Source organism: Oncorhynchus keta, chromosome 10 (genome assembly GCF_023373465.1).
Source record: "Oncorhynchus keta strain PuntledgeMale-10-30-2019 chromosome 10, Oket_V2, whole genome shotgun sequence".
Taxonomy (NCBI): domain Eukaryota; kingdom Metazoa; phylum Chordata; class Actinopteri; order Salmoniformes; family Salmonidae; genus Oncorhynchus; species Oncorhynchus keta.
Window position 1 is genome coordinate 78886417 of NC_068430.1, and position 21825 is coordinate 78908241.

The 21825-nt window shown below is 46.1% G+C and overlaps 1 protein-coding gene and 1 long non-coding RNA gene across 6 annotated transcripts in view; one reads left to right on the forward strand and one right to left on the reverse strand.

The window, feature by feature from the left end:
* Nucleotides 1-21825, reverse strand: part of LOC127932628 (lipopolysaccharide-induced tumor necrosis factor-alpha factor homolog) — a 51512-nt gene that overhangs the window by 5684 nt on the left and 24003 nt on the right. Inside the window, exons 1-2 of one of the 5 annotated variants that reach the window (XM_052528929.1) lie at nt 15854-15995; nt 461-589 (exon numbers count right to left, since the gene is read on the reverse strand). In XM_052528929.1, coding sequence (XP_052384889.1) covers nt 461-584 — 124 coding nt within the window. In that variant the 5' untranslated portion in view covers nt 585-589; nt 15854-15995. Of the gene's footprint in view, nt 1-460; nt 590-3902; nt 4079-15853; nt 15996-21825 lie in introns of those variants that run through there. The other 4 variants (XM_052528932.1, XM_052528933.1, XM_052528930.1 and 1 more) reach the window with 4 other exon arrangements.
* On the forward strand, nt 3961-21752 carry LOC127932649 (uncharacterized). Its single transcript, XR_008146285.1, has 5 exons — nt 3961-4102; nt 15787-15980; nt 19425-19497; nt 19738-19877; nt 20660-21752. It is a non-coding gene; the product is annotated as an uncharacterized LOC127932649 (long non-coding RNA).

Consider the following 21825-nt stretch of genomic DNA (forward strand, 5'->3'; position numbering starts at 1 on the left):
ACACAAACCCAGGGATACAGAGTGGTTGGCCAGCGTTATGGTGACACAAACCCAGGGATACAGAGTGGTTGGCCAGCATTATGGGAACACAAACCCAGGGATACAGAGTGGTTGGCCAGCGTTATGGTGACACAAACCCAGGGATACAGAGTGGTTGGCCAGCGTTATGGTGACACAAACCCAGGGATACAGAGTGGTTGGCCAGCCCTTAACAATGATGTTCATGACATCTATAGCTATTGTGACACACACATCGGCTTTCCCCATAGGAGCACCCTTTTCGGTTCCAGGAAGAACCCTTTTAGGTTCCAAGAAGAACCCTTTTCGGTTCCAGGAAGAACCCTATAGGTTCCAAGAAGAACCCTTTCAGGTTCCATGAAGGTTCTAGATAGCGCCTTATTTTCTAAGAGTGTAAGATTAAACTGTCCCTAAGAGTATCAGTGTCGATCTGATCTCTTACCTCCCTGGAAGCCAGGCTGAGAGGGGTAGGCTGTTCCCCCCCCACTTCCCTGGTAGCCCGCCGGGGGGCCTGGGTAGGGGGGAGCAGACAAGTCCTGGGGGGGTCCATACTGGCTCTTCTCCATACTGTCTGGGGTGGGTTTGAGAGAGAGAGAGACAGAGAGAGACAGAGAGAGACAGAGAGAGAGAGAGAGAGGAAGAAAGTGAGCACAAACACAGTGAGCACACCTTATGAAAATATCACATTGAGAAAACATATGTCTCTGCCCCCACCTTCTCTCCCCCCTATAATACACAGTACAGTATGTCATCTGGAATCAGTTATAATACACAGTGCAGTATGTCATCTGGAATCAGCTATAATACACAGTACAGTATGTCATCTGGAATCAGCTATAATACACAGTGCAGTATGTCATCTGGAATCAGTTATAATACACAGTGCAGTATGTCATCTGGAATCAGCTATAATACACAGTACAGTATGTCATCTGGAATCAGCTGTATTACACAGTACAGTATGTCATCTGGAATCAGTTATAATACACAGTACAGTATGTCATCTGGAATCAGTTATAATACACAGTACAGTATGTCATCTGGAATCAGTTATAATACACAGTACAGTATGTCATCTGGAATCAGTTATAATACACAGTACAGTATGTCATCTGGAATCAGCTATAATACACAGTACAGTATGTCATCTGGAATCAGCTATAATACACAGTACAGTATGTCATCTGGAATCAGCTATAATACACAGTACAGTATGTCATCTGGAATCAGTTATAATACACAGTACAGTATGTCATCTGGAATGAGCTATAATACACAGTACAGTATGTCATCTGGAATCAGCTATAATACACAGTACAGTATGTCATCTGGAATCAGCTATAATACACAGTACAGTATGTCATCTGGAATCAGCTATAATACACAGTACAGTATGTCATCTGGAATCAGCTATAATACACAGTACAGTATGCCATCTGGAATCAGCTATAATACACAGTACAGTATGTCATCTGGAATCAGCTATATTACATCACATTGTCTAAACATAATTGATCTATGAGGTCTCCCATGAGGAAACAGGTCTTCTGATCCAAATGGGACTTCCTGGTTCAATAAATGTTCAAAAAATAAATACAAATTCTAACCTCCTGATTCATTCTAACCTCAGGCTCATCAATAACCTTTACTTACAGTAACCAGGTCAGTCGTTAAAAACAAACTCTGTTTTATAAAAATCTACACATTATAAGGAAATTCATAGATTATAATACTGCGCTATACATACAGTGCATTCAGAAAGTATTCAGACCCCTTGACCTTTTCCACATTTATTTCAATTACAGCATTATTCTAAAATGGATTACATTTGAAAAAAATCATCCGAAATCTACACACGATACCCGATAATGACATCACAATACCCCATAATGACATCACAATACCCCATAACGACATCGCAATACCCCATAACGACAAAGCAAAAACAGGTTCTTAAAACTGTTTGCATTTTTAAGAAACATAACCGAAATACCTTATTTACATAGGTATTCAGACCCTTTGCTATGAAATTGACTCGAAATTGAGCTCCGGTGCATCCTGTTTCCATTGATCATCCTTGAAATGTTTCTACAACTTGATTGGAGTCCACCTCAGGTAAATTCAATTGATTGGACATGATTTGGAAAGGCACACAACTGTCTATATAAGGTTTCACAGTTGACAGTGCATGTCACAGCAAAAACCAAGCCATGAGGTCGAAGGAATTGTCCGTAGAGCTCCGAGACAGGATTGTGTCGAGGCACAGATCTGGGGAAGGGTACCAAAAACATGTCTGCAGCATTGAAGGTCACCAAGAACACAGTGGCCTCCATCATTCATAAATAGAAAAAGATTGGAAACATCAAGACTCTTCCTAGAGCTGGCCGCCCGGCAGAACTGAGTAATTGGGGGAGAAGGGCCTTGGTCAGGGACGTGAAGAAGAACCTGATGGTCACTCTGTCAGAGCTCTAGAGTTCCTCTGTGGAGATGGGAGAACCTTCCAGAAGGACAACCATCTCTGCAGCACCCCACGAATCAGGCCTTTATGGTAGAGTGGCCAGATGGAAGCACTCAGTAAAATGCACATGACAGCCCGCTTGGAGTTTACCAAAAGGCACCTAAAGGACTCAGACCATCAGAAACAAGATTCTCTGGACTGATGAAACCAAGATTGAACTCTTTGGTCTGAATGCCAAGCGTCACGTCTGGAGAAAACCTAGCACCATCCCTACGGTTTTCAGCGGCAGGGACTGCGAGGCAAAGATTAATGGAGCAAAGTACAGAGAGATCCTTGATGAAAACCTGATCCAGAGGGCTCAGGAACTCAGACTGGGGTGAAGGTTCACTTTCCAACAGGACAACGACCCTAAGCACACAATCAAGACAACGCAGGAGTGGCTTCGGGCCAAGACTCTGAATGTCCTTGAGTGGCCCAGACTTGAACCCAATCGTACATCTTTGGTGAGACCTGAAAATAGCTGTGCAGCGACACTCCCCATCCAACCTGACAAGAGTTTTACAGGATCTGCAGAGAGGAATACAGGTGTGCTAAACTTGTAGCATCATACCCAAGAAGACCCGAGGCTGTAATCTCTGCCAAAGGTGCTTCAACAAAGTACTGAGTAAAGGCTCTGAATACTGATGTAAATGTGATATGTTCCTTTGTTTTTATACATTAGCTAACATTTCTAAAAAAAACTGTTTTTGTCATTGTGGGGTATTACGTGCAGATTGATGAGGGGAAAACGATTGAATCAATTTAAGAATAGGGCTGTAAATGTAACAAAATGTGGAAAAAGTCAAAGGGTTCTCAATGCTCTGTATGATGTCATCCCAAATGACACACTATTTTCCATGTGGGCCCTGGTCAAAAGCCACGGCACTAAATATGAACCAGGCTGCCATTTGGGACAGACGCTATGCGTAAATTGTATACAGCATCATGTAGTTGACGATGGTGTTGTTATGAAGTTGTAAAGGAGGCTTATCTGTTGGACTTTGTTCCACGGGATCATGAGGAAGTGAGGTAGAGTTGTTTAGTGTGTGTGTGTTTTGCGGGGAGCTGCTGCTGTTGCAGAAGAAAAATCATCCCGCGCAGAGAAGCACGAGATGGAACCTCACTCAACTGTCTAGTTCTCCCTGTTAGTTAAACACTATCAACCCTTTACTGTGGGAATTGTGATCGAATCAACGCAATTATTAGCTACTTTCAATGCAACATACCGAAACAAAACCAACGATTCAAGAGACTTTGTTGTAGACAGAACTCATCAGAGTAGGATTCTATTGCATTGACATGCACATACTCTAGTCTAAACAGACCGGTGCGCCGTAACCAATCAGAGCTGCAGTAAGGCCTATATGCAAATAAACCACTACCATACCTGTGCCTTCACGTTGAACGTGACTGTCTTTACAGAATCAGCGGTCGTGAGTAGATGAGCTGTTTTGAGATCATATTCTTTGCTCGTTGGTGAGTTATTAGCCCAGTTATAGATCAGTTGTAGTCCTCAATGGGGGAGTGTTTGTTTCCTACAAGACACAACACGTGTGCATTTCTAGACGTCTTTGAAAAGTGATTCGGGTAAAGAGCTTTTTTGTGTTAAAGGGGCAGTGTTGTATTTGTCAGATTTTCTGTAATAATGGTATGGGAATAAAATGGTTTCTTGCATCAAACAACTCAACAACATTTTCAGTCAAATCAAATCAAAATCAAATCAAATGTTATTTGTCACATACACATGGTTAGCAGATGTTAATGCGAGTGTAGCGAAAGTCACCTCCTTGTCTGAAGGACAAGTGGATAAACAGGTTCATGTCAAGCCCTGAATGTGTTTTCAAACGTCTCATAGAATGTAGCCTATATTGAACACCACACATTGGCTGCTACTGTAGGCTGAATGATAGAACAGCTATTTCCATGTTAAAATATTATGGGATGCATTTTCCCCATTGTTTTTGATGGTAGGCCCCTCTGGTAGTCCTACATCATTTACATGATGACCAAATAGTCTACTTGATCACTGTTAAAACCAGGGGCGCAACTTTGGTTTTAGAAGTGGGGGGGGGGGCATAATTGTATTATTTTTATCCACTCAGATAAACACTCCAAACAACCTACCTGACCGCTCTGAGGCGTCCGCATGGTCCTAAAGCACACTGTTGCCTCGTTTTGTATCACATTTCAATGATAAAACTGGGGGGGGACTTAATGGAATTTCAGAATGTGGGGGGACATGTCCCCAGTAAAGTTGCGCCCCTGGTTAAAACTAACTTAAAGTGGGTACAGCCTCAGTGGTCACAGTAAACGTGCGCCAGAAGTTGCACAGAATGTTGAAGTACCTGAAATTTGCTCAGTTTTAACCGGAGTCCTATGGGCCCTGGTCAACAGTAGTATTCTACCATATGGGCCCTGGTCAACAGTAGTACACTACCCTATGGGCCCTGGTCAACAGTAGTACACTACCCTATGGGCCCTGGTCAACAGTAGTACACTACCCTATGGGCCCTGGTCAACAGTAGTACACTACCCTATGGGCCCTGGTCAACATGGGCCCTGGTCAACAGTAGTACTCTACCCTATGGGCCCTGGTCAACAGTAGTACACTACCCTATGGGCCCTGGTCAACAGTAGTACACTACCCTATGGGCCCTGGTCAACAGTAGTACACTACCCTATGGGCCCTGGTCAACAGTAGTACACTACCCTATGGGCCCTGGTCAACAGTAGTACACTACCCTATGGGCCCTGGTCAACAGTAGTACACTACCCTATGGGCCCTGGTCAACAGTAGTACACTACCCTATGGGCCCTGGTCAACAGTAGTACACTACCCTATGGGCCCTGGTCAACAGTAGTACACTACCCTATGGGCCCTGGTCAACATGGGCCCTGGTCAACAGTAGTACACTACCCTATGGGCCCTGGTCAACAGTAGTACACTACCCTATGGGCCCTGGTCAACAGTAGTACACTACCCTATGGGCCCTGGTCAACAGTAGTACACTACCCTATGGGCCCTGGTCAACAGTAGTACACTACCCTATGGGCCCTGGTCAACAGTAGTACACTACCCTATGGGCCCTGGTCAACAGTAGTACACTACCCTATGGGCCCTGGTCAACAGTAGTACACTACCCTATGGGCCCTGGTCAACAGTAGTACACTACCCTATGGGCCCTGGTCAACATGGGCCCTGGTCAACAGTAGTACACTACCCTATGGGCCCTGGTCAACAGTAGTACACTACCCTATGGGCCCTGGTCAACAGTAGTACACTACCCTATGGGCCCTGGTCAACAGTAGTACACTACCCTATGGGCCCTGGTCGACAGTAGTACACTACCCTATGGGCCCTTGTCAACAGTAGTACACTACCCTATGGGCCCTGGTCAACAGTAGTACACTACCCTATGGGCCCTTGTCAACAGTAGTACACTACCCTATGGGCCCTGGTCAACAGTAGTATTCTACCCTATGGGCCCTGGTCAACAGTAGTACACTACCCTATGGGCCCTGGTCAACAGTAGTACACTACCCTATGGGCCCTGGTCGACAGTAGTACACTACCCTATGGGCCCTGGTCAACAGTAGTACACTACCCTATGGGCCCTGCTCAACAGTAGTACACTACCCTATGGGCCCTGGTCGACAGTAGTACACTACCCTATGGGCCCTGGTCAACAGTAGTACACTACCCTATGGGCCCTGGTCAACAGTAGTACACTACCCTATGGGCCCTGGTCGACAGTAGTACACTACCCTATGGCCCCTTGTCAACAGTAGTACACTACCCTATGGGCCCTGGTCAACAGTAGTACACTACCCTATGGGCCCTTGTCAACAGTAGTACACTACCCTATGGGCCCTGGTCAACAGTAGTATTCTACCCTATGGGCCCTGGTCAACAGTAGTACACTACCCTATGGGCCCTGGTCAACAGTAGTACACTACCCTATGGGCCCTGGTTGACAGTAGTACACTACCCTATGGGCCCTGGTCAACAGTAGTACACTACCCTATGGGCCCTGGTCAACAGTAGTACACTACCCTATGGGCCCTGGTCGACAGTAGTACACTACCCTATGGGCCCTTGTCAACAGTAGTACACTACCCTATGGGCCCTGGTCAACAGTAGTACACTACCCTATGGGCCCTTGTCAACAGTAGTACACTACCCTATGGGCCCTGGTCAACAGTAGTACACTACCCTATGGGCCCTGGTCAACAGTAGTACACTACCCTATGGGCCCTGGTCAACAGTAGTACACTACCCTATGGGCCCTGGTCAACAGTAGTACACTACCCTATGGGCCCTGGTCAACAGTAGTACTCTACCCTATGGGCCCTGGTCAACAGTAGTATTCTACATTCTACCCTATGGGCCCTGGTCAACAGTAGTACACTACCCTATGGGCCCTGGTCAACAGTAGTACACTACCCTATGGGCCCTTGTCAACAGTAGTACACTACCCTACATTACCCTATGGGCCCTGGTCAAGAGTAGTACACTACCCTATGGGCCCTGGTCAACAGTAGTACACTACCCTATGGGCCCTGGTCAACAGTAGTACACTACCCTATGGGCCCTGGTCAACAGTAGTACTCTACCCTATGGGCCCTGGTCAACAGTAGTATTCTACATTCTACCCTATGGGCCCTGGTCAACAGTAGTACACTACCCTACACTACCCTGTGGGCCCTGGTCAACAGTAGTATTCTACCCTATGGGCCCTGGTCAACAGTAGTATTCTACCCTATGGGCCCTGGTCAACAGTAGTATTCTACATTCTACCCTATGGGCCCTGGTCAACAGTAGTACACTACCCTATGGGCCCTGATCAACAGTAGTATTCTACCCTATGGGCCCTGGTCAACAGTAGTATTCTACCCTATGGGCCCTGGTCAACAGTAGTATTCTACATTCTACCCTATGGGCCCTGGTCAACAGTAGTACACTACCCTATGGGCCCTGGTCAACAGTAGTACACTACCCTATGGGCCCTGGTCAACAGTAGTATTCTACCCTATGGGCCCTGGTCAACAGTCGTATTCTACCCTATGGGCCCTGGTCCACAGTAGTACACTACCCTATGGGCCCTGGTCAACAGTAGTACACTACCCTATGGGCCCTGGTCAACAGTAGTACACTACCCTATGGGCCCTGGTCAACAGTAGTACACTACCCTATGGGCCCTGGTCAACAGTAGTACACTACCCTATGGGCCCTGGTCAACAGTAGTACACTACCCTATGGGCCCTGGTCAACATGGGCCCTGGTCAACAGTAGTACACTACCCTATGGGCCCTGGTCAACAGTAGTACACTACCCTATGGGCCCTGGTCAACAGTAGTACACTACCCTATGGGCCCTGGTCAACAGTAGTACACTACCCTATGGGCCCTGGTCAACAGTAGTACACTACCCTATGGGCCCTGGTCAACAGTAGTACACTACCCTATGGGCCCTGGTCAACAGTAGTACACTACCCTATGGGCCCTGGTCAACAGTAGTACACTACCCTATGGGCCCTGGTCAACATGGGCCCTGGTCAACAGTAGTACACTACCCTATGGGCCCTGGTCAACAGTAGTACACTACCCTATGGGCCCTGGTCAACAGTAGTACACTACCCTATGGGCCCTGGTCAACAGTAGTACACTACCCTATGGGCCCTGGTCGACAGTAGTACACTACCCTATGGGCCCTTGTCAACAGTAGTACACTACCCTATGGGCCCTGGTCAACAGTAGTACACTACCCTATGGGCCCTTGTCAACAGTAGTACACTACCCTATGGGCCCTGGTCAACAGTAGTATTCTACCCTATGGGCCCTGGTCAACAGTAGTACACTACCCTATGGGCCCTGGTCAACAGTAGTACACTACCCTATGGGCCCTGGTCGACAGTAGTACACTACCCTATGGGCCCTGGTCAACAGTAGTACACTACCCTATGGGCCCTGGTCAACAGTAGTACACTACCCTATGGGCCCTGGTCGACAGTAGTACACTACCCTATGGGCCCTGGTCAACAGTAGTACACTACCCTATGGGCCCTGGTCAACAGTAGTACACTACCCTATGGGCCCTGGTCGACAGTAGTACACTACCCTATGGGCCCTTGTCAACAGTAGTACACTACCCTATGGGCCCTGGTCAACAGTAGTACACTACCCTATGGGCCCTTGTCAACAGTAGTACACTACCCTATGGGCCCTGGTCAACAGTAGTATTCTACCCTATGGGCCCTGGTCAACAGTAGTACACTACCCTATGGGCCCTGGTCAACAGTAGTACACTACCCTATGGGCCCTGGTTGACAGTAGTACACTACCCTATGGGCCCTGGTCAACAGTAGTACACTACCCTATGGGCCCTGGTCAACAGTAGTACACTACCCTATGGGCCCTGGTCGACAGTAGTACACTACCCTATGGGCCCTTGTCAACAGTAGTACACTACCCTATGGGCCCTGGTCAACAGTAGTACACTACCCTATGGGCCCTTGTCAACAGTAGTACACTACCCTATGGGCCCTGGTCAACAGTAGTACACTACCCTATGGGCCCTGGTCAACAGTAGTACACTACCCTATGGGCCCTGGTCAACAGTAGTACACTACCCTATGGGCCCTGGTCAACAGTAGTACACTACCCTATGGGCCCTGGTCAACAGTAGTACTCTACCCTATGGGCCCTGGTCAACAGTAGTATTCTACATTCTACCCTATGGGCCCTGGTCAACAGTAGTACACTACCCTATGGGCCCTGGTCAACAGTAGTACACTACCCTATGGGCCCTTGTCAACAGTAGTACACTACCCTACATTACCCTATGGGCCCTGGTCAAGAGTAGTACACTACCCTATGGGCCCTGGTCAACAGTAGTACACTACCCTATGGGCCCTGGTCAACAGTAGTACACTACCCTATGGGCCCTGGTCAACAGTAGTACTCTACCCTATGGGCCCTGGTCAACAGTAGTATTCTACATTCTACCCTATGGGCCCTGGTCAACAGTAGTACACTACCCTACACTACCCTGTGGGCCCTGGTCAACAGTAGTATTCTACCCTATGGGCCCTGGTCAACAGTAGTATTCTACCCTATGGGCCCTGGTCAACAGTAGTATTCTACATTCTACCCTATGGGCCCTGGTCAACAGTAGTACACTACCCTATGGGCCCTGATCAACAGTAGTATTCTACCCTATGGGCCCTGGTCAACAGTAGTATTCTACCCTATGGGCCCTGGTCAACAGTAGTATTCTACATTCTACCCTATGGGCCCTGGTCAACAGTAGTACACTACCCTATGGGCCCTGGTCAACAGTAGTACACTACCCTATGGGCCCTGGTCAACAGTAGTATTCTACCCTATGGGCCCTGGTCAACAGTCGTATTCTACCCTATGGGCCCTGGTCCACAGTAGTACACTACCCTATGGGCCCTGGTCAACAGTAGTACACTACCCTATGGGCCCTGGTCAACAGTAGTATTCTACCCTATGGGCCCTGGTCAACAGTAGTATTCTACCCTATGGGCCCTGGTCAACAGTAGTATTCTACCCTATGGGCCCTGGTCAACAGTAGTATTCTACCCTATGGGCCCTGGTCAACAGTAGTATTCTACCCTATGGGCCCTGGTCAACAGTAGTATTCTACCCTATGGGCCCTGGTCAACAGTAGTATTCTACCCTATGGGCCCTGGTCAACAGTAGTATTCTACCCTATGGGCCCTGGTCCACAGTAGTATTCTACCCTATGGGCCCTGGTCAACAGTAGTATTCTACCCTATGGGCCCTGGTTAACAGTAGTATTCTACCCTATGGGCCCTGATCAACAGTAGTATTCTACCCTATGGGCCCTGGTCAACAGTAGTATTCTACCCTGTGGGCCCTGGTCAACAGTCGTATTCTACCCTATGGGCCCTGGTCAACAGTAGTATTCTACCCTATGGGCCCTGATCAACAGTAGTATTCTACCCTATGGGCCCTGGTCAACAGTAGTATTCTACCCTATGGGCCCTGGTCAACAGTCGTATTCTACCCTATGGGCCCTGGTCAACAGTAGTATTCTACCCTATGGGCCCTGGTCAACAGTCGTATTCTACCCTATGGGCCCTGGTCAACAGTAGTACACTACCCTATGGGCCCTGGTCAAAAGTAGTACACTACCCTATGGGCCCTGGTCAACAGTAGTACACTACCCTACACTACCCTATGGGCCCTGGTCAACAGTAGTATTCTACCCTATGGGCCCTGGTCAACAGTAGTATTCTACCCTATGGGCCCAGGTCAACAGTAGTACACTACCCTATGGGCCCTGGTCAACAGTAGTACACTACCCTATGGGCCCTGGTCAACAGTAGTACACTACCCTATGGGCCCTGGTCAACAGTAGTACACTACCCTACACTACCCTATGGGCCCTGGTCAACAGTAGTATTCTACCCTATGGGCCCTGGTCAACAGTAGTATTCTACCCTATGGGCCCAGGTCAACAGTAGTACACTACCCTATGGGCCCTGGTCAACAGTAGTACACTACCCTATGGGCCCTGGTCAACAGTAGTACACTACCCTATGGGCCCTGGTCAACAGTAGTACACTACCCTATGGGCCCTGGTCAACAGTAGTACACTACCCTATGGGCCCTGGTCAACAGTAGTACACTACCCTATGGGCCCTGGTCAACAGTAGTACACTACCCTATGGGCCCTGGTCAACAGTAGTACACTACCCTATGGGCCCTGGTCAACAGTAGTACACTACCCTATGGGCCCTGGTCAACAGTAGTACACTACCCTATGGGCCCTGGTCAACAGTAGTACACTACCCTATGGGCCCTGGTCAACATGGGCCCTGGTCAACAGTAGTACACTACCCTATGGGCCCTGGTCAACAGTAGTACACTACCCTATGGGCCCTGGTCAACAGTAGTACACTACCCTATGGGCCCTGGTCAACAGTAGTACACTACCCTATGGGCCCTGGTCGACAGTAGTACACTACCCTATGGGCCCTTGTCAACAGTAGTACACTACCCTATGGGCCCTGGTCAACAGTAGTACACTACCCTATGGGCCCTTGTCAACAGTAGTACACTACCCTATGGGCCCTGGTCAACAGTAGTATTCTACCCTATGGGCCCTGGTCAACAGTAGTACACTACCCTATGGGCCCTGGTCAACAGTAGTACACTACCCTATGGGCCCTGGTCGACAGTAGTACACTACCCTATGGGCCCTGGTCAACAGTAGTACACTACCCTATGGGCCCTGGTCAACAGTAGTACACTACCCTATGGGCCCTGGTCGACAGTAGTACACTACCCTATGGGCCCTGGTCAACAGTAGTACACTACCCTATGGGCCCTGGTCAACAGTAGTACACTACCCTATGGGCCCTGGTCGACAGTAGTACACTACCCTATGGGCCCTTGTCAACAGTAGTACACTACCCTATGGGCCCTGGTCAACAGTAGTACACTACCCTATGGGCCCTTGTCAACAGTAGTACACTACCCTATGGGCCCTGGTCAACAGTAGTATTCTACCCTATGGGCCCTGGTCAACAGTAGTACACTACCCTATGGGCCCTGGTCAACAGTAGTACACTACCCTATGGGCCCTGGTTGACAGTAGTACACTACCCTATGGGCCCTGGTCAACAGTAGTACACTACCCTATGGGCCCTGGTCAACAGTAGTACACTACCCTATGGGCCCTGGTCGACAGTAGTACACTACCCTATGGGCCCTTGTCAACAGTAGTACACTACCCTATGGGCCCTGGTCAACAGTAGTACACTACCCTATGGGCCCTTGTCAACAGTAGTACACTACCCTATGGGCCCTGGTCAACAGTAGTACACTACCCTATGGGCCCTGGTCAACAGTAGTACACTACCCTATGGGCCCTGGTCAACAGTAGTACACTACCCTATGGGCCCTGGTCAACAGTAGTACACTACCCTATGGGCCCTGGTCAACAGTAGTACTCTACCCTATGGGCCCTGGTCAACAGTAGTATTCTACATTCTACCCTATGGGCCCTGGTCAACAGTAGTACACTACCCTATGGGCCCTGGTCAACAGTAGTACACTACCCTATGGGCCCTTGTCAACAGTAGTACACTACCCTACATTACCCTATGGGCCCTGGTCAAGAGTAGTACACTACCCTATGGGCCCTGGTCAACAGTAGTACACTACCCTATGGGCCCTGGTCAACAGTAGTACACTACCCTATGGGCCCTGGTCAACAGTAGTACTCTACCCTATGGGCCCTGGTCAACAGTAGTATTCTACATTCTACCCTATGGGCCCTGGTCAACAGTAGTACACTACCCTACACTACCCTGTGGGCCCTGGTCAACAGTAGTATTCTACCCTATGGGCCCTGGTCAACAGTAGTATTCTACCCTATGGGCCCTGGTCAACAGTAGTATTCTACATTCTACCCTATGGGCCCTGGTCAACAGTAGTACACTACCCTATGGGCCCTGATCAACAGTAGTATTCTACCCTATGGGCCCTGGTCAACAGTAGTATTCTACCCTATGGGCCCTGGTCAACAGTAGTATTCTACATTCTACCCTATGGGCCCTGGTCAACAGTAGTACACTACCCTATGGGCCCTGGTCAACAGTAGTACACTACCCTATGGGCCCTGGTCAACAGTAGTATTCTACCCTATGGGCCCTGGTCAACAGTCGTATTCTACCCTATGGGCCCTGGTCCACAGTAGTACACTACCCTATGGGCCCTGGTCAACAGTAGTACACTACCCTATGGGCCCTGGTCAACAGTAGTATTCTACCCTATGGGCCCTGGTCAACAGTAGTATTCTACCCTATGGGCCCTGGTCAACAGTAGTATTCTACCCTATGGGCCCTGGTCAACAGTAGTATTCTACCCTATGGGCCCTGGTCAACAGTAGTATTCTACCCTATGGGCCCTGGTCAACAGTAGTATTCTACCCTATGGGCCCTGGTCAACAGTAGTATTCTACCCTATGGGCCCTGGTCAACAGTAGTATTCTACCCTATGGGCCCTGGTCACAGTAGTATTCTACCCTATGGGCCCTGGTCAACAGTAGTATTCTACCCTATGGGCCCAGTAGTATTCTACCCTATGGGCCCTTAACAGTAGTATTCTACCCTATGGGCCCTGATCAACAGTAGTATTCTACCCTATGGGCCCTGGTCAACAGTAGTATTCTACCCTGTGGGCCCTGGTCAACAGTCGTATTCTACCCTATGGGCCCTGGTCAACAGTAGTATTCTACCCTATGGGCCCTGATCAACAGTAGTATTCTACCCTATGGGCCCTGGTCAACAGTAGTATTCTACCCTATGGGCCCTGGTCAACAGTCGTATTCTACCCTATGGGCCCTGGTCAACAGTAGTATTCTACCCTATGGGCCCTGGTCAACAGTCGTATTCTACCCTATGGGCCCTGGTCAACAGTAGTACACTACCCTATGGGCCCTGGTCAAAAGTAGTACACTACCCTATGGGCCCTGGTCAACAGTAGTACACTACCCTACACTACCCTATGGGCCCTGGTCAACAGTAGTATTCTACCCTATGGGCCCTGGTCAACAGTAGTATTCTACCCTATGGGCCCAGGTCAACAGTAGTATTCTACCCTATGGGCCCTGGTCAACAGTAGTATTCTACCCTATGGGCCTTGTCAACAGTAGTATTCTACCCTATGGGCCCTGGTCAACAGTAGTATTCTACCCTATGGGCCCTGGTCAACAGTAGTATTCTACCCTATGGGCCCTGGTCAACAGTGGGTTAAATAGAATTAAAGACACCCATTTCAGGAAGTGTTTTGAATTTTAAATACAAAATGTTACAACTTTTTAAATTAGTATCTTCTACGCTTCCATCTATTGAGAAGTAATTGAATATAGATTTTTTTCAGATTACTTCCTGAACTGACTGATCTCAATTCGAATTGACCCCAAACCTGACCTTTACTATACCCATTTACCATGGGCAGGAACCATAACTCACACACTCTAGTCGGTTAAACATTTACCCAAGGATTAATTTTCATTTCCTTCATCCAACATCTCACAGAACAGCTGGACATTTCCCCATAATGGGCCCTGGGTATTCTACCCTATCATGGTTTGGTTAGCTATCAAATTCACTGATGTGTGAAGTACAGTTTTCCACTCTGTCTGTGTGTACACGTCTAACAGAGCTGTCTGTGTGTACACATCTAACAGAGCTGTCTGTGTGTACACATCTAACAGAGCTGTCTGTGTGTACACGTCTAACAGCGCTGTCTGTGTGTACACATCTAACAACACTGTCTGTGTGTACACATCTAACAGAGATGTCTGTGTGTACACATCTAACAGAGATGTCTGTGTGTACACATCTAACAGAGATGTCTGTGTGTACACATCTAACAGAGCTGTCTGTGTGTACACATCTAACAGAGCTGTCTGTGTGTACACATCTAACAGAGCTGTCTGTGTGTACACATCTAACAGAGTTGTCTGTGTGTACACATCTAACAGAGCTGTCTGTGTGTACACGTCTAACAGAGATGTCTGTGTACACATCTAACAGAGCTGTCTGTGTGTACACATCTAACAGCTGTCTGTGTGTACACATCTAACAGCTGTCTGTGTACACATCTAACAGAGCTGTCTGTGTGTACACATCTAACAGAGCTGTCTGTGTACACATCTAACATAGCTGTCTGTGTGTACACATCTAACAGAGCTGTCTGTGTGTACACATCTAACAGAGCTGTCTGTGTGTACACATCTAACAGAGCTGTCTGTGTGTACACATCTAACAGAGCTGTCTGTGTGTACACATCTAACAGAGCTGTCTGTGTGTACACATCTAACAGAGCTGTCTGTGTGTACACATCTAACAGAGCTGTCTGTGTGTACACATCTAACAGAGCTGTCTGTGTGTACACATCTAACAGAGCTGTCTGTGTGTACACATCTAACAGAGCTGTCTGTGTGTACACATCTAACAGAGCTGTCTGTGTGTATACATCTAACAGAGCTGTCTGTGTGTACACATCTAACAGAGCTGTCAAACATTAGGCACCAAGACAGAGTTAGAAGGTAGGGTGACTGGTGCTGTGTTTTCTCTAAACTGATTTAAAAACACCCCTCTTCTAACAAGTCTTTTCTTTCTCACGTAGCAACACACACAAAACAAACACAGATATTCCTAGTCATACACACAACTCTCTTTATTATATCTTTATTATATCCTCCAAAGAAGCACTCTGAAACCCCCCAACTCAGAGCACCCTTTCCCAGCCACGAGCAGAGCAACAGCCCCTTACCTTTTTGGAGTCCTGGAGGAGACGAGGTACTGTGGACTGGAGTCCTGGAGGAGACGAGGTACTGTGGACTGTGTGGAGCTAAAGATCAGAGCTGCTACTCCCTCGAGACAGTGAGAAAGTGAACCAGGTAGGAAAGAGAGAGAGAACGAGCGCACACACAGAGGGGAGGAGTGGGGCAGATGAGGTAACAACGTTATCTGAAGTGGCTGAATAGTGAACACAAGCCTGATGGAAAATAACTCCACCCGTTGGTCAATCACTAGTTCCAGTGTAACTGCATCATCACTGTGTGACGACGAATCACAGTATAAAAGTAAGCAGGAAATTCCACTCACACCAGGGGCATTTCACAGATGACATTGAGCCCTGGTCAAAAGTAGTGCACTCCTGTATCTAGGGAACATGGTGTCATTTGGGACACAGGCCTGAAGACTCTGATTCCCATCAATAGACCAGAGACCTCTGACTCACTAAAGGGTTTTAAAGTGAAGAGGTGGAGGGGTGTGAATATCCTGTGTTCGTGTGTGTGTGTGTGTGTGTGTGTGTGTGTGTGTGTTCGTGTGTGTGTGTGTTGAGGGGAAATTGTGGCTGTGGTGAGTTAAGCTGTTTATAGTTCTCGATAAACAACGTCGTGGTTGGAAAATACGTTTGTTAGTGAGAAGACAGAAGACCTAGTAGCCATACATTAACCATGCATGAGCAGCCTATTATCACCATGACTCATCCTCAGTTAGACTATTAGAACAAAATGCAGACCAGACAGTCATTACTTTACTAACATTGGTCCATTGGTGTTAAAAGAAGGTCATTAGAACACCTATCATAGGCCTATTTTCAGGTCAATACATTTTAGAAAAGTGTGTGTGTTCATCCATCCACCATTCGTTGTTTCCTGAGAATGTATACTGAAGAAAAATATAAACGTAACATGCAACAATTTCAACAGTTTTACTGAGTTACAGGAAATCAGTCAGTAAATCAGTCAATTGAAATAAATGTATTCGGCTCTAATCTATGGACTTCATATGACTGGGCAGGGGCGCAGCCATAGACGGGCCTGGAAGAGCATAGGACCACCTACTTGGGAGCCAGGCCCAGCCAATCAGAATGATTTGTTCCCCCACAAAAGGGCTTTATTACAGACAGAAATAGTTTCATCAGCTGTCTGGGTGGCTGGTCTCAGACGATCCTGCAGGTGAAGAACCCAGATGTGGAGGTCCTGGTCTGGTTATTCAACATTCTGCCATATTGTCTAAAACAATGTTGGAGGTGGCTTATAGTAGAGAAATTAACATTAAATTCTCTGGCAACAGCTCTGGTGAACATTCCTTCAGTCAGCATGCCAATCCCTCACCAACTTCAAACATCAGCTATCCGAGCAGCTAACCGATCGCTGCAGCTGTACATAGTCTATAGGTAAATAGCTCACCCATTTTCACCTACCTCATTCCCATACTGTTTTTATACTGTTTTTATTTATTTACTTTTCTGCTCTTTTGCACACCAATATCTCTACCTGTACATGACCATCTGATCATTTATCACTCCAGTGTTAATCTGCAAAATTGTATTATTCGCCTACCTCCTCATGCCTTTTGCACACATTGTATATGGACTGCCCATTTTTTCTACTGTGTTATTGACTTGTTAATTGTTTAGTCCATGTGTAACTCTGTGTTGTCTGTTCACACTGCTATGCTTTATCTTGGCCAGGTCGCAGTTGTAAATGAGAACTTGTTCTCAACTAGCCTACCTGGTTAAATAAAGGTGTTCTCAACTAGCCTACCTGGTTAAATAAAGGTGTTCTCAACTAGCCTACCTGGTTAAATAAAGGTGTTCTCAACTAGCCTACCTGGTTAAATAAAGGTGTTCTCAACTAGCCTACCTGGTTAAATAAAGGTGTTCTCAACTAGCCTACCTGGTTAAATAAAGGTGTTCTCAACTAGCCTACCTGGTTAAATAAAGGTGTTCTCAACTAGCCTACCTGGTTAAATAAAGGTGTTCTCAACTAGCCTACCTGGTTAAATAAAGGTGTTCTCAACTAGCCTACCTGGTTAAATAAAGGTGTTCTCAACTAGCCTACCTGGTTAAATAAAGGTGTTCTCAACTAGCCTACCTGGTTAAATAAAGGTGAAATAAAAAAAAATAATAAAAAATTGCATGCTCCCTCAACTTGAGACATCTGTGGCATTGCACACTTTAGAGTGGCCTCCCCCCCACATACACTTGTATCCTTTTCTCGTCGGACTTCGCCCACATATTTTCCGCCATTTTGTTCAAATCTGAAAACGTTGGAGCCTATTTTCTGAAGAACTGCATTATGGGCCATGAAAGAACGGAAATGTTGTCCACTGCTTGTATACTTTGTATTTTGGTGAATGAAGTGCGGGAACTTGTGGTACACTAACTATACCCATACTATGACCAATAAGCATACTACAGTCAATTTACTTAACAAATAGTAAGGTTAGTATAAGCATTTTAACACAGTTGATGTATTATCAGCTAACTAGCTACAGTGCAAGTTAACTCAACTGAGCTGCTAACATTATAGCCATTACCATATATATGATTGAATATGATCTGCTGTTGACTTGTGTGGATGTATGTATGTGTTATGCATTATAGCCATTACCATATATATGATTGAATATGATCTGCTGTTGGCTTGTGTGGATGTATGTATGTGTTATGCAACATAGCTGACTTGAAACATTGTTAAAAGTATCAGGGCCGTGGGCCTTTCTCATGATGGAAAAATACAGAGAAGCATGAAGACAGGAACTGTGCAATGAGTTGGGGGGCACATTCAGAGCGGGGGGTTGCGAGAACAAGCGGTCTTTTGTTAAATAACGAGCCAGGTGCGAGATAACGGTATGGAGCATGAGAGCCTGGATGTTCTTCACGAGCAACATTTACATCTATCAACAGAGGTGCCAAGAGGCAGGGACCCGCCTGAGCGCCTGCAATAGGCTGAGCAAGTTTAAACCACGCCCAGTCTCTACTCCTACAGGCCGGCTCGGAAGCCGGAAGTACTACTGTCATCAGGGTATATTATAATATCTTTGTCAGGAACAAGTCAATTCTGTTTGTTTCCCTGCGAGGTGGGACAGAGAGCCCGTATATACAAAAATTGCATTTACCACTTATTGCTTAGCTAATAAAAAATACATAGTATACAATCGGTGACTCATTGTCATATTTATCCTGATACCAGATTAGAATTGACGCAATTCTAACACTATCTAACCAACTTTACATACTGCATAGCTAGCTAACTGAATTAAATATCACCACTTACCTAACTTCATAATGACTAGCTATCTAGATGTAATTGTCTTTGTAAAACAAACTCCAAATGCATTTGTAGGTAGCTAGCTAGCTAACAGCCATGGAAGAGAGTGAAAGGATAGCTGCTCCAACTGTCAGAAGGTAGAGTCGGCTATTCTGGATAGGGCAGGTACTGTTGTGTAGTTCCACTCCATAGTAAGAAGTGAGGACGGAGAGAATCGTAACATAATATTCAGTGTGGTCTAAGTTTAGTATAATGAAGTCTGTTTTCTGTCCTCAGAAACAGACCTGTGAAACCCTGCCTGCAGATGAAGAACAATGGTTCCCAGTCCTGTTCCTGGGGTCTCAAAGGGGTACACATTTTAATTTGCCTTAGTGCCACTCAGCTGATTCAAATTATCAAGTCATCATCAAGCTTCAAGTAGTATTTATGTATTCATTTGTGATGCTATCCTTGATATGATCCTGCTGTTGTCACATGCATCTATCCAATGTTATGTTTGTTTGTTTATAAGATATATTATACTTTATACTAATCCACAATGACCTGGTAATGTAAAAGTCTAATGACATTATCTTCCATATTCCTACAGATGCCTTGCAACTTGAAATTTCTTCAAAACGATTGTCACTGTGTAGGGCACTGCACAGTTGGGTGACCAGGGCCATCTGGGACTGTTGTCGTGGAAATTTCCTCTATTTACCAAATCATGGGAGCAAACCACACACACAAGTCAGAGTTAGTTATAAAAGTCCATCTTTAATTATATGAGCTCTATCACAATCCTGTGACTCTCAGATAAATTCAGTGTCCCTCAATGAATTCTCTGAAAGCCCCCTTACAATACAACTGAGATCCTTTAATAGCAAAGAACACACATAGTCAGACAGCATAGACATAATAAATCGTTCAGCTTTGTCTCCTTTCTCAAACCCCAGAACCATAAACCAATCCTGGGGCGGCAGGGTAGCCTAGTGGTTAGAGCGTTGGGCTAGTAAACGGAAGGTTGCAAGTTCAAATCCCTGAGCTGACAAGGTACAAATCTGTCATTCTGCCCCTGAACAGGCAGTCTCATTTGATATATGCCTGTTGATTTTATTTTATTTTACCTTTATTTAACTAGGCATATATCAAATTGTCATTTAGATACAACCAACCCTAAATACAACCAATCCTGGACAAGCTCACAGAGAGGAGAATGAGGCTATAGGTTAAGATAGAAACAACATTAGAGGGAGCATAGAATGATTCCAGACACTGCCACCCTCCTTTCCCCACTGGGAAAGGTAGTGAGTAAAATATATGTTTACACATGATGACACTTTGACCTCTCCCCTCTCCGCGACCCATGCAACTTAGTCTTGACATAGAACAGATAACTGCAACCTCGCCACAGTATTATACAAAAATACCATTCTGATGAGAAGTAACTTACACACATTTGATAAAACATCTTACATATGTTACCAACAAATTCTGAATCTTCCACGACACTGTCTCATGGGGGATTTCAGGCATCTGTGAAGACTACCTGTGTCCTGCTTAACTTCATGATGATGAACAGGAGGGGACATGCAGCGCTCCGCCGTGTGCCAGAGGAGAGGTCTGCTGCTCTGCAGGATGTTGCCAGGATGGGGGCCAACAACGCAGCACAGTAGGCAATCTGTGTGCAGGAGACCTTCACCTCCTACTTCTTCACAGAGGATGCTGTTCCTTGGCAACACCATAGACTACACTATGCACAACCAAAGCCATCCACATTGCAATAAGAGTATTCTTGAATTTACTTAGCTATGTTAACTGCAGTTATTCAATTTCCAGTTTCTCTTCCTTTGATTTCTACTTTGCGGGTGAGGGTGCTGTTTAGGTAGGAGTGGTGTCTGTACAAAAACAAAACAGACTCTCACCCATTTTGAAAACATTTAGAACAATTAGACACCCTATAAGCCACAACTACACACTTGTCTATTGCTATAAAGAAGCGTTAACACACCTCACACAGGCCTTTTTTCAGGTGAATACGTTTTAGAAAAAAAAATTAGTGTGTGTTTCCGGAAAAAAGGGCCACTATTGTCTCAAAAGTCCGTTATTATTGACTTTTAAAACAATTATTGTTCATCAGTAAAAGGGGCAATCCGCAGTTAATATAACTTGTGCTTAGTTCAACTGTTGTACCCCATTGTTAGAGGAGATTATGGTTGAAATGATTAATTATGTATACATTATTGATTAGAACCATTTATTCTAATACTATTATGTTATGGTATGAAAAGTAAAAGTTATTGGTTAAGCTGTTACTGAAAATGTAAGCAGAAATAATTCATTGTCTGTGCCTCTTGGGAAGTTTAAGGGGGAGGGATGAGATAGCTTTTCAGACAGATAAGAATGTTTTGGTTGGATTCCATTAGTGGAGAGATGCTAGTGGTTGGAATGTAGTTTTATGGGAGGAGCAGGAAGATTGTACCAGACCTAATAAACAATGGGCTCTTATGAGAATCGGAGAGAGGGTGGGAAACTGATGATGTCATTTTCAGTTTATAACCTGTGGAAATGTGTGTAAGCATTTAGTACTCTCTTGTAATAAACGCTGTTACTTTTGGCTTTTAAGACTGGTCTCAATCTACTTCATGCATAATTAATGAACTTACAATTCATCAATGAATTAGAAATGAGTGCGAAT